The 13823-nt window shown below is 42.2% G+C and overlaps 1 protein-coding gene across 13 annotated transcripts in view; it reads right to left on the bottom strand.

Moving 5' to 3' along the window:
* MAP4K4 (mitogen-activated protein kinase kinase kinase kinase 4) overlaps positions 1–13823 on the bottom strand; it is a 152911-nt gene that overhangs the window by 29288 nt on the left and 109800 nt on the right. For 11 of the 13 annotated variants that reach the window (XM_035316117.1, XM_035316112.1, XM_035316134.1 and 8 more), the window contains exons 13-16: positions 7507–7668; positions 5303–5389; positions 4386–4628; positions 934–1095 (exon numbers count right to left, since the gene is read on the bottom strand). In XM_035316117.1, the coding sequence (XP_035172008.1) occupies positions 934–1095; positions 4386–4628; positions 5303–5389; positions 7507–7668 (654 nt within the window). The remainder of the gene's footprint in view (positions 1–933; positions 1096–4385; positions 4629–5302; positions 5390–7506; positions 7669–13823) is intronic. The other 2 variants (XM_035316140.1, XM_035316215.1) reach the window with 1 other exon arrangement.

Raw genomic sequence — 13823 nt, 5'->3', positions numbered from 1 at the left:
GAAATAATCATAGAGGTTTGAATAAAAGCCAGGAATTAATGAGTAAGAGATGAAGTTCTGTCCTGATTTCTCCCACTCTCTTGTCTGCTGAAATTCTCTTGCTGCCCAAAAGAGTTTCAATGCCTAGTCACAATCACAGACGGGTTTAGTTTGCACTGTCATCAACAGTCTTACGTAGGAGAAGAAAATTCTGCATGGAAACAGAGGAACTTAATATAGAACTAGACTGTTTAATTTAGCATATCTCAATTGCTTAGAACATATGGTTTATTTGTAATTTTTTAACTTTATTTTTTTAATTTGTGCTATAATTTCCATGAGGTACGATTATTGAGCTTCGGAGCAAACATTAGCAAACTACAGAATGACAGCAACCACATCGCTCAGTGGTTTCAACCTCTTTTTCATTCTCCAGGGGTGGTACAGAACCCTGTTTAGCAAGCATAAGCCTACTGACAACAAACTTGCTTTTCTTACTCATGTTTCAGGGATCTCTTTGAAGCAGTGCTCATTCTATTAAAATCATTTGTCCAGTTAGCTTTTTTTCCCCCATTATCTTAGAAGACTAAGCCAGCTCACTGCTTTCCTGAACATCCTCTTTGGCAGTAAATATTTTGCACAGATCAGATTCTGAACTGTAGAAATATACTGAAACTATGACCAGTATTTAGGCAACCATTCCACTGTTGCACAGATGATAAGATAATGCAACAGTAGTCATTAAAAAAGAAAGAAAACAAACACACAAATCCATCAGTTTATCAATACAATAAACAAAACCATACAGAGATAATCTACTGAATAAGCTGTTTTGTGTAACAGTGCTACTCTTTACATAAGACTTCCTATGTGCCAAGATCTGCAAATCTGAAGGAAACATGTTGGGACTTCTGCACTTCCTTCAGGCTCACCGATATTTTCCTGGGCACTTACTTGGGGCTCCATTGGCCTCTGCAGGGCAGGCTGAGCAGGCTCTGAGTTTCCATTGGAAAAGGACTCTGATCTTGAAGGCACTGGTGGCTCCAACACTTTGCCCATCTGCTTTGACTGTGCTTCAGGGGAGCCCTGATTCGTTTTTCTAAATCTCTCCTCCACCTAAGACAAAATAAATGCAGGTTAAGTCTAGAATCAGGAAACCAACTACAGTTGAAATATGAAGGTGACTACCTCCCTTCCTTTATCATGAAGAAACCAAATATGTTTCAGTCTTGGCAGGATTTTTTTCCCCACAGCTTTCACCAGCAATGTAAAACAGAATGAACTGTCCCAACATGGCAAGTATGCCACATGGGAATCCATACTAGGAGAGAGGTCACAGTGGGCAGTAAAACATGAAGGGATATAATGAGAGACCATCAGGATACTTCCTTATGCCTAGACTAGTTCCTACCCATCAGTAGACATAGATAACAAAAAGGATAAGTGAAAACAACAACTTTTTAATAGAAAAGTACATTTCCCTCACTGCAGTTACCCACCTTACTAAACCAAAGGGAAGTTATTTGCTTATCTGCTTTCCTGTGCTTGCCTCTTTGGCAGTGCAAGAAGAAAGAGGGTATGCTTCTCTATCCAGTAATACTGGAGGCAGTTCAGCTTTAGATACGAAACTGTAGGACTGCTCATCCTCTCTCTTATCAGATAGTCCCAAAATGACATCTAAGTACTGCACTCTGACCTCAGACTGCAGAGAACAACCCCCGCAACTTATTTCTGGTTCTCAGAGACATGTAGAAGTGACTGTACACTAACCTGGAGAGCTTTTCCAGAGGAAAATTAAGTCAGAAAGAGCAAGTCCTCAAACAAACATCAAGCAAGGTCCCCACGCAGAAACGTCACCTCTTTCAAGTCCATGGCATTGAGAACAAAGCGAGTGGTACGAAGGGAAAGAGACAGAGGGAGGCTACAGGCAGAAAGGAAATATCCTCCCATTTCCTAAAACAATCAATTGCTGGAATCACGGCAGCATGCGCCTTTCTGCCAGAAGAGTTGCTGCTGAGGAATGCTAAACTCCCAGTACTTTATCAGTGTCAAAGAAAGATCTAACTGGTAGCTGGGGCTGAGAGTCGTTTGTTCAGATGCTGCTCATAAGATCTGCTTTAACCCTTGTGCCTGGAGCATGAAACCAGCATTGGGGTGATTTCCTAACTGTTCCCTAGCAGCAATGGCATGATGAGACTACTTATATATCCATGCTGGAAGACAGGCAAGTCTCCAGGACTCTTTAGCTAGGCTGCTTTACAAACCGAACCTGCCTCTGCTTTCCAGACTTTGAGGACAATACCAGATTGCCTATGGGAGCAACCAGACAAGCTTCTGCCAGGTCTACACAAAATACACCATGTCTTGGGGAAAACAACAAGAATGGAGTCAAGCATCTTCAGCATACAATCATTTTCACCACCATGTCAGCCTCACAGAGCCATCCTCTAAAGTATAAAAATAGGCCAGACTCCTCTTGGTATTCTCCTTCTTATGAATAGAATAAGGAAAAGCCCCAAGTCTTTTTGTCTGAAGGAACAAGCTTTCATGTCTCTAGCTGTAAATGATAGGAGGTTTCCTCCACAAAGCACACAAACTGTAACAGCCACATGTCCTTAAAAACAGGAGAGATGTGAGAAAGAGATAGTCAGTTATTCCCTTGATAGAAACTGTCCCTGTTCCAGTCATCTGACTGTCTGGACCAGAAAACAATATTAAATTTCATTTCTTGCTCTAAGCTTCCCTCTGTTTCCCAGAGCCAATCTTAGAAGTCATTTTCCTTATATCCTCATTGCAGCTGGAACGGGTAAAAAAAAGAAAAGAAAAGAAAAAAGAAAAAAAACATCACAATTTGCCAGAACAGGGAAGATAGCCCATGTTGGCTTAGCATCGAGATGGTCAGCATCAGTGGATGGAGACTTTCTCTAGACAGAGTTTTTGTGAAAGTATGAGGCACAGAATACTCACTCTAATTCACTATTTTATGTCCAGAAGTACATCAGAGTTAATGTCTGCTTTTTGATATTAACTGGTGTTGCTCCAACTGCCAGGCACAGAGATATTATGGCCATACTTTTGACTACTGACACAACTTTTTATTTGCCTTCACTTTATTCTTTCTAATTTTCTAAGGTCTTTGAATCTTTAGGAGTTTATCTCCTTTTCAGCTCTGAAAGGAAAATGACAGATGGATAACAGAGATGGTTCTGCACCCCTCCAAAGCCCACCCGCAGGCTGGAAAGGAGTTCTAGGCTGATACTGTGCTTTCACCAAGGCGGGCCAGGACTGTGCACCAGGACAGGAGAGGAGAACAGTTCCACACTTGCACCACAACATGCTGTGCAAGTCTGAACTTCTTCCAGAAGAGAGACACATACCAGATACTTCAGCCAAGAGGAACAGATGAGATAGCACAACGTGGTTTATGAAGAACCGGGACAATAGCATCTATGAGAAAATGAGTTTGTGCTCATCAAGTCCAAACAGCAGTACTTCAAAGGCAGTGAAGCACTACTGGACAAAGGTGGACTGAAAGCTATTTTATCAGGTTCAATAGCCCCAAGGATTTTTTTTTGTTCTTGTTCCAAAATGTATTTACCTAGTTCCCACATGCTGGTGATGAATGCCGTTAAGAGTTTTGACCAGTATTGCCCAGTCTAGTGGTTTGTGGGCAGTACGATGCTCAAGGGAAACGCAAGAACAAGACTGCTGGAAAAGAGCCAAGTATGCATCAGAGGCAATTACTTGCTTAGCGATGTTAACCGTGGAGCAATGAAGTCAGGGTACCACTCACTGAGACAAACAGCACTCTGATGACTTCAGATTGACTTCTGAGTGCCCGAAGTCCAAGAAGGCAGCACCACAGAGCTTCACAAAGGCAGGGATGTCATCTCAGCAGAGAATACTTACCACTTCAGAAATGAAATTCATGAAATTCATGTTTGTGCTCACGAGAAGCAAATTTCCAAGAGCATGGGCTAAAGCACCTACAGGTGGTGTGTGTAAGCATCCCGCACAGGTTTGTGCTCTCCCAATTTCCAGGCCTCAGTCCCTGCCTGCGACACAGATTGACAACTGCACCAGTGCTTCCTGTGAAAACATCTGATAAAGTGCAGATGAGATTGACCACCTGACCCGATGCTTCCAATATCAGCTCCCCTTAGTCTGCAGCATTTCACAGTTTCTTTCCACCCTTTACACCTAAACACTCTGACCTACAATAATAGCAGAAATATTCAGAAGTACCTGGGTTTGGAAACAAAGTGGCCAAAAATTAGGAATATTCTGCTCTTTAAGAGTGACACCCTGGTCTCCAACCATCCTGTAGCAGAACCATAGTCACCATGATGCCAAGAGGTAGGGACAGAGGAGCAGAGAGCATATTCCTGGCCATGTGCGGGACTTACCTCACGCGCTCTTTCAGCAGGCTCATAGTGGGGTTTGGGCTCAGGGGTATGATAGCTCTGTTTATTTCTTTCTTGCTGCTGCTGTTGCTGCTGCTGCTGCTGCTGCTGTTGCTGCTGTTGCTGCTGCTGCTGCTGCCTCCTGTGATCGTGCTGCAGCGACAGGAGGTAGGCTTGCTCCTGCTGCAACTGGCGCTGGAGTCGCTCCGCCTGTCGATGCTCCTCCATCTCTCGCCATCTGTATTCCTTTGAGAGAACGCGTGAGTAATTCAAGACATGACATGGAATGTATGGTAGACATGTCCCTATCCATCCCGTTAAAAATGCACCTTTCTGGTTGCTGTTGCTTTTTTTTTTCTTTTTGTTTTTGGAATTATTTCATTGTTAAAGTGTAACCATGAGCTAAGTCGGACCAAATGGCACGTGTCTCACGTTGGGGAAGTTGAGAGTGTACTGCTAAGCTTCACATGATTGGAGAGTTATGTCAAAACTGGGTTTTATTGAAAGAAAAAAAAAAGAGTTATTTATACTAAATCCAGTGTAAGTTCATAAAACAATGATTTAAAACAACACTAGGCCATTGTATCCAGGGGTAGATTTACATATCATGTGTGCTTTTGATCTGCAACATAAGCACTCTAGTTCGTCACTGAATGCCAAGGTCTGTTCAGAAACTCGACCGCCAAACCAGAACTGTTCCACTTTAACATAAAGCCTCCTCTTACTGCCCAGAAAGCAGTGTGACCTTACAGCACTTCTCATATGTGCCTGTCAGCCCACGACGCTAGCATAAATGGCCTTTTAATCAAGCTCCTTTGTTGTCATACTGTCAGTGCAGCTGTGCCTGACTGAGGGAAGCCTAGGACTGGTCGGATAAATGGATCCTATAGCTACTGAACAAAACAGATACAGTGCTTTACCAGTAACATGGCCTGCTCCTGGAGCAGCTGCTGCTGTAGAATTTCCAAGTGCCGCTGCTCCTCTTCTAGCTGTCGCCTGATATACTCCTGTCACATAGAAATTACCCAGCAATGAATTTATTCAAAAGGAATGCATCAGAACCCCCTGGGTGGCACACCACACGCTACTTCCCCAGTTCAGCTTTAACGAGAAACGCACTTCAGGATGCATTAGTGCCTGCAGAACAATTTAGGGAGCCCTGTCTACCGAGCATCGTATTTTGGCCCCTTCCGTTCCGAAATTTGGACTCCTGCAAATGTTGCCGGCACGGGCCAGAGCTCATTTATGTATTTTGGAAGGGATTTCAAGAAGCAGCAAAATGCACTCGAAGGTTTTGGAAGAGTTAAAACACAGCAAGTCTGACTCAACACAGCCAACACAAAGTCACATGCAAGTTGTATTAAACATTAGTTTGTTGCACTGGTGCGATGAACTGTTAGCAACAGCTAGAGCCAGGCTTAGTGTAGGTAGACCTGGTGCAAGCTTCCCCAGAAGGGGCTCTGCCAAGTGCAGCTCAGACCTGCCCTGCCGTCTCCCCTGCCGCCCTCACCACAAGCTTCTCCCGAGCAGACGCCGCCAGCTTTGCTGAATTATGCGATGAGTTATGGCACAAACAAACATCCACCAGGAAACAAGTATTAGACCGAACTCGTTCTTGCGATCTAGCCGCCTCTCGCCTGGCAGCCTCAGCAGGCCGAGACGGTTACCCACCGCTTCACCTGACCCCCCTACAATGGACTCGGACCCTGAAGCACCAAAACCCAAGCTGGTAACATCCTATCATGCAATTAATGGAGGTATGTAACAGATGCATGCGCACACACGCAAGCGCACACGCACGCACACGTTTACAGTGTATGCATAGGGAAAGTAATGGATCTGTGATACAGGGATGGGAGCTGTAGGAAGTCTTGCCACGGACTGATGATGTACACTGTACCGTCAGTACGCACACTGGCTGAGCCATGGTTTGGGTGACAACGATTCTAAGAAGGGACACGTCTTCTCGCAAAAGAAAAAATAAATTTGCAGTGGTTCGGTCTGACCACACCAATGAACCATGTGTCATTATCGGCACTGTGCGTAATTAGCATTTCAACAGTTGAAAAAGCAGCTGGGGGAATACCCGGTGTCTGCCCAAAACCAAATTGCTGTGCTGCAGTTAGAGATTTTCCATATTTATTCCCACTCGTTAGTCTTCTCTCCTTTTGACTCAAAAATCTTTGACACGAACACAAACACAATAAAATTCCCCAGAAACATGATCACCAACGATCACAAACACCGTGACTTTACGTTAGAAAAATTAGGCACGTCAGGCCAAAACTAACACTCCTGAAGGTAACGGGAAATTTACAGCGAGCCTCCAGGAGAGTAGTTTGGGCTCTTTATTTGGGATCAGGATTTTGCAGTACATGCAGTGTAATTATTACCCTGATTATGACCCCGATTAGAGTTTTTAAAGGATTTTTAGAACATGCAGATTTCATGCATAAATATAGCAGCTGAATTTCACATGGTTTCAAAGGTTTCTCACCTGTTCTTTCAATGTATTAAGGGCACACTGACAACTTAAGATATATTTCCTGCCTGAATTGGCATACGTTATTATAGCTGATTTTAAATAGAGTAAGAGGGAGAGATCACATATTTAACTAAATGAATTTTAGGAAGGAAAACTCTCTGCAGCACAAAGGTTCCACCTCAAATTCAGAATATTCAAAGTTTACGATGAGCTTCTGACCAATTCTGTGTGCCAGAAGCTGACACGCAACAGAACAGCCTTTCTCTCAGAGGCTTCCTGAAGATGGGGCATGTCCTGCAAGAACCACTGGCCCAGCAAGACAAGTCTAGAAACGATTTTCAGCCCCACTGATGATTTTGCCAATTCTGCTGGTTTTTAGTCAAGCTCAGAGGCAAGAGCTGAATTTAGAATAAGTACCATAACAAGAGCTCTTTTTGAGGGAATACTGAGGCTGCCAGAATTTTCCAAAAAGCCCTACAAATCTATGTTAGTGCGTTTGCTGTCAGAGACAAGAAAGACGAAAATGTCAGCAGAAGGCTGTCTCTATACTGATTTAGTCTTACTTTTTTAAAAAAAAATAAGATTTGAACTTAGAAGAAACTAATCTATTACATATATATATATGTATCATGGACTCACCTGCTCCCTTTCTACCCTCCTCTTTTCCTCCTCTGCTCTTCTTCTCTCTTCCTCTTCCTTACGTCTCCTCTCCATTTCTTCCAGACGTCTTTTTTCTTCCTGTTCCCTCCGCCTTTGCTCACGCTCCTGTTGCCTCCGAGCTTCCCGTTCTCTTCTTTGTTGCTACAAAAAGGGAAAAGAAACCACAAAGTTTTACTTTTGTTGTTATCAAAGAAAGAGGTGGGGTTATTTTCAGCTGAGAAGAGAGGGATTCACCAGGACTGGCAAGCTCTGCAACTGAGTGACAAAACATTTTATGCAAGCGTTCCATCAGGAAACTAACTTCTACCTAGCACACAACTATCCCTAAAAACATCACTTACTCTCTTGGTTTTTTTCATGCACACACAAAATCATGTACTGAATTCTTGGCGACCATGGTGTGGAAGCTCACCTCTGCTCATCAAAACAAAGAGAGGCTTTGTGAAAATGAAACCTCGGTATTTGAGTAACTGTTGAATTCAAGTATAAATCAGAGGGACTATTTTCTTGACTTCAGCACCTTATCCACATGTCGCCAGAAGGAAATTATTAGCCCCATTGAATCAACCAAAGCTCAGACAACAACCATCTGAGCTTTTGGTAAGCAGTTTTTCTCTTCAAGACCAGCTCATAGTCTGCAAAGAATTGGGTGGTGTTGGATCAACAATCAAGCTCAATTTAATGCACTGCCCAAAACTTTGCCCAACAGAGAATGACCAACAGCATCTCAGCCCCTCCCAGAACATCAAAAGCACCTACATGTAAAAGAGACAAAAGAGCTGAGCTAAGCTTTTATGCTTACACAGATAAGCTTCCACACATAACCCAAATGCAAACTGCTGCTCCTGTCTGCTGAAGTCTGAAAAGGACATGGAAAACAGCTCTAAAAAACGTGAACCAACTCATTTATGTCCAGATAGAACCATGTATAACGTTTGGAGAAGACATTTTAAATGCCTGTACAGTCGTGACCAATTCTTCCTGCACTTCTACAGAAGCATCCAGTTAGTCCACCTACCTTGAAATCCCAGGCAGCCTCCCACAACTACCAAAGTGTCAAAAGACCCAGCTGTCTCCCATTCAACCATCTCTCTACTTTTGCTTTCATTATAGATTTCTACAATATGCTAAAAATCATAGAAGACGTTTAAAAAACAACAAAAAACATACTCAGATTTAATCCCAAATGAAAGAACACAATGAAAACCTACATTTGTTATTCCTTTTTACATTTAGATTAATACAACCACCAATTCTTTTGTTGAATCAAAGCTGCCATGGATTTGCAGATTTAAGGCACCCCAAATAGCCTTGCAAGAGCTCTCAGATTAAGACTTTATTTGGGTTCATAAATCCATGGTTACTGGTGTGCATTTCAGAGGTGTGCTCACTGAATGAGCAAAGGCCAGACTTTGCTTCCTGTGTTTCTTCATGGGATGAACTTGCTCTGCTCAGGATGACAGCCTGCATGCCTATGAAGTAACTGAAAGTTCAACAGCTTTTTCTGTCTTCTGGAATCAACACTGATACAACTCACATGGGTTAGGAATTGGTAATACTTGAATAAAAAGGGCTGCTTTATGACTTTCTTTAACTAGCTGCTCTTTTGGATAATACATGCTCTGCTTGAAGACCACTGTTCAAATATACTCTCTCTGTAACTGTGACACCTTCCTTCCTTGCCCATGAAGTCAGCCTGGGTTCACCATCACCTCCCCATGTCACAAGACACAAGTTTTCTTCTCCCCCATGTTTCCTGTATCTTCTCAGAGAAAAAAAAAAAAATAGAAAAGCTTCCTTGCTCTTATTTGTCTCCTAAGTAAACACATCTACCAGCCTTTTCTCTCTTGTTTAAGCAAGCTCTCTTCAATGAACGTTGATACAAAAATAGCAGAAGTGCTGCAAGGCAGCTAGGAACACAGCACATTTCATGGGTTTCGCTGCTCCACCTCCTTCATTTCTATAAGCTCTTTAAAAGGATTAAGTAGGCACTTTTACTTCTGAATATAAACAGCTGTGTCAAACAATTTCTATATTTAAGTCAATATATTCAGGTGCCTCTTGGCTAATCAAGTCTGACAGGCTCTTTGTTTAAGAAAACTAAGATGTGAAGTACAATAATTCTGTCGCCCTGAGGTTGCAAGAGACAGCACACTGCTGACTGGTTAATATGCACATTTATCAGCTCAAACACTTCTTAAACATATGAAGCCTGTCTGTCTAACAACATTGTGTTGACATTGTCAAGTGGATGCACTGCAAATCTTGTGATGGCATCATTCTTGTTACAAGGAAGATGGGAAGAGTTTAGGTCTTATAAATTCATCGCTTCTTGAACCAAGGGAGAAGTACTCAGCAATAAATATAAATAACTGAATTTAACAATATAAAATAAATTACAAATTGACTAAGAGAGAGCTGATTTCCCAAGGCATCATGAAAAAAAATATCAGTTGCTAAAAGACGAGATCTTTAAACAAAGCTTTTAGATACGACTGCTAGCTCAGCACCTGTAGTAGACATTTATTATCCAGCAAAGGATAAAAAAAAGATTCTCTGCCACCAGTGTGTGGTTAAGTCAAATCTCCAAATCATAAACGTGCCATTGTCCAGGTGCCAAAGTACACAGAGAGACAGGGTTTCTCTGCATCACTTCCAGCTTCCCGATCAGAAACGCCTTCAGCCCCTTGCCAAGAGAATGGAAAGCACGGCACCTGGCATTGCATGAGCCCAGGCAAGCACCCCGCACGACCTGCTTATTCCCAGCCCTAGCTGTAGGAGAACAGTTCTACTTCTTTTGGACACTGCCTTGAAACCTGAGAATTGAACGACTGGCTGCTAACGAAGTGGAACTTACGTTTAACAAGCAAGGGAAAGGAGACCTACGGTGACAAGCATCTCTCAGGTCCTACTCTACCTTTTGTCACAAGCAATGGCAAAGCTTGTTAGTTGCAAGCTGTCGTTGACCCAAGCTGGCTTCAGGAGCAGCCCATTAGGTGACTTCCTACAATGTTTCTGCCAGAACAATGTCGCCTTCCTGACTGCCTCTAGCAACTCTTCCACAAAATACCCCAAAAGCCTTGCCCACTGTCTTCCTTTGCTTGCCCAAAGGAGGGGAGAGGGACAGAAAAAAACACTAAATTTTTTAGGCTGAATTAAAACAAGTGCAAGTTCTATTTATAGAGCCTGGACTTCTGACTTTAAGTCTGGTTGTTAGATGCTGTAATTCTTATGGCACAATACAAAAAGTCCTGGCGTAAAGCACTGTTCCTGTACATAAATGATAGACAGCAAATAAGAGATCTCGATTCTCTGAAATTATGGATGCACATAAAGATCTTCTTTAGTTGGATAGAGTATTACCAACTTACTTAAACGTGTCAGATGAAAACCTTATTTTCAAAGAGGTAACTGTTACCCAGAAGGTGAGGGCAGGAACTCTTTAAAGCAATTTCAGAGATGCCAAAACAGATTTTTGACAGAAACCCACGCAAGCCTCAAATTTCTGCACTTCACAAACCATTACTATACCAACAAGGAAAAAAAAAAATTAGAAAATAGAGTGTAAATACTCTGGCTCCTTATCTGGCTTCAGGGTGCATTAAAGATGATCTCATAATGGTAGCCTACACCTCCAAACTGGAAGACCATGCAGTAGAGCACGATTTACCAGGAGGGGGCAATGCAAGTACACATGCAGTTGGTACATACCAACAAATCCGGGACCCAGTTCATCCAGCGAATTGCCTAAGATGAGTATAGACCCCCCTATTTTTATATTCATAGAATATTATTACTCTCCCTTATACTCAGCTGAAGGCTGATAAATACATGCATTTATGATTTCTTTCACAAAGAACTAGGCAGGCTGGTATCAGCTTAGGAAGAGGATTATTAAGACTGATAAGGAGACTTTTATTTTGCCCACAGTAGAGATAAGTCAGGAGTAGAACTTCTTACTCAGAACCAGTCCGAACTGCAGGCTATTTAAATGAAGTAGATATGAATAATCTGCCCTTATGTAAAAGAAACAAACCCCGACAGAAATGACCTGCGGGTACACGTACATTACCATCTTAGTTCAAATCAGGAATGCTCTTTTGAAGTGAATCATCCAATCATCTCCTCTTACCAGGTTTTGTTTCATATTTTAAAGAGGTTTCATAGTGCCAACCACTCCTTTTGGATGAAATTAAAAAGGCAGATGCACTCCAACCACAAGCAAGCAGGCAGTCTAGACCTCGGCTAATCCAAAGCAACTCCTCCTGTCTTCAAACACAGGTAGTGAAGTCTTTGGGTCCTCAGCACTCTAATTACCGTGCTGTAAATCAAAATCTGTTTCTACTGGACTGGACTGCTTGCCAATGGAGCCATACCCTATCACCTCAAAAACATCCATCTTAGGTTCTCATAACCAGGGGCAGAGACATCATTTAATCAGGTTGTCCAAAACTGCGGAGGTCCACAAAAATGGGATTCCACCACAGCTAATTCTGCATTTGTCACACCAGACTCAGTTTTGCAACGTAAAACTCAAATGCCTCTCCACATGCATCACACTGAGCGATGGTGTCTCCGTGTTGCTGAACAGAAACAGACACCTGTTAGAACAGCCTAGAACAGCTCCGATCTCTTGTTTTAACCACCTAGGTGTGTCATAGAGCTGATAGTTATGCAATTAATCCTTATGCTCATTTTAAAGGAGGTTGGGGAGGAGCAAGAGCAATCCCCTTTCCAAAATGTTTCAAGTCATTCTCTGCACTTTGACCGTGTATGATTTCCACCTCCTAAGTCATACACAAATTATAAGGTCCCTGTAACAACTTCTAAAAGTCACCCATACGCCTTTTAAAAAGTAATCTTTTCTCTTACACTGCTGAGAATTATATTTGGCAGATGTCCTAAACACCGTTCCTGTTGCAGTCTTAGTCAAAACTGTCTAGGCTCTGGGCCAGCATTGTAAGAACAAGCCCTCAATTTTAATTTAGGAACGGGGGGGGGGGGGGGCGGAAGGGGGGCAAGCAACATGTCCAAGATTATCTAATGCATAAAATTCTTCCCAAAGAACGTCAAATAGGTATACCAAAATACATGCTTACTGTATACAGGCAAAAACTACAAGAAAGCAATGCTTGGTAAAAATATCAACAATCTGATATAAACCCCGAGATTCAATGCCTGATGCTAATCTTAACTCACATTACCAAGCTTCTCATTGTTTACTAGCCTCATCAAAACAGTGGGTGAGTTAAGGACAGAGTGACAACATTTCAATATTTTGGCCTTCAATTGTGTCACAACACTGATGTTTATCTAAATTTGTGTCTACCACCCTTCCCCCATCTTAAAGAGCTTGTTTTGGCTGTTGCTTTGTTAGGAATCACTGGGGATCACACATTTTTCCAACAGAAGATCCAACAAATTGAGTCTTGTTATTTTTTTAAAGCTCACTATGAACCTTCGTTTAATTCACTTGAAGGACAATATTCACCAACACCACCTGCAAAAGCTTGTCATTCACAGGTATGCTTCTAAGTGAACCAAGCAGAGGTTATAGGCTCAATAAAAGATAATAGCTTTTCTCTTTCAAACTCTACATGGTTTACTGTGTAACCTTATTCAGTAATACATCAACCTACGTTACATGCTGTCTCGTGGTTGCTAAAGCTGTTAGTGCTGCCCTGTATTTTAAGAAGCAGCAGGACTGTTTTAAACATAACTTTCAGATACCTGCCTTTTCTTTTAATTGCTCATTAAATGATGAATTCTGCAACATCTCAAAAAACTTTCAGCCCTGTGCAGCAAAGAGGGATATTGCTTAATTTCCATTATTAGCAACAATATCTCCTTAATTTTAAAAGGAAACTACTAAAGTTAAATGACCTAGATAATTTAATTGTAATCCCCTTCCTCACCTGTAGTACCCCTGCAGAACCCTAGAGATTAAAGAGGCATTTGAAAGACCTTGTTCACTAAGCTGAAGTTTAGAGGATAGGTGGTATCTCAACTTTTGCCCACCTTTGACAATATTAATAAAAAAATATTTTCACATTGGCCCCTTGTTCTCTCTTCGTTGCATCTTTTTATGATCTGCTCCCCCTGCAACATCGCTACAGAGCCAGAGTCTAAAAACAGCTGGATGAGCAATGATGTTTATCTTGGCAATCTCAGAAGGGTGGGGAAGAAACAGAGGAGAAATGGAGTTTATAAGCCTCCCCCTTGTCCCTCCTCCTGGTTCTATGTGTGGCTGAGCGTTTGCTACCAGTCCCTTCTTACAACAGCACTAAATGCACTGG

Source organism: Oxyura jamaicensis, chromosome 1, assembly GCF_011077185.1.
Source record: "Oxyura jamaicensis isolate SHBP4307 breed ruddy duck chromosome 1, BPBGC_Ojam_1.0, whole genome shotgun sequence".
In the NCBI taxonomy this organism is placed as follows: domain Eukaryota; kingdom Metazoa; phylum Chordata; class Aves; order Anseriformes; family Anatidae; genus Oxyura; species Oxyura jamaicensis.
This window is presented reverse-complemented; position numbering and strand designations above follow the sequence as displayed.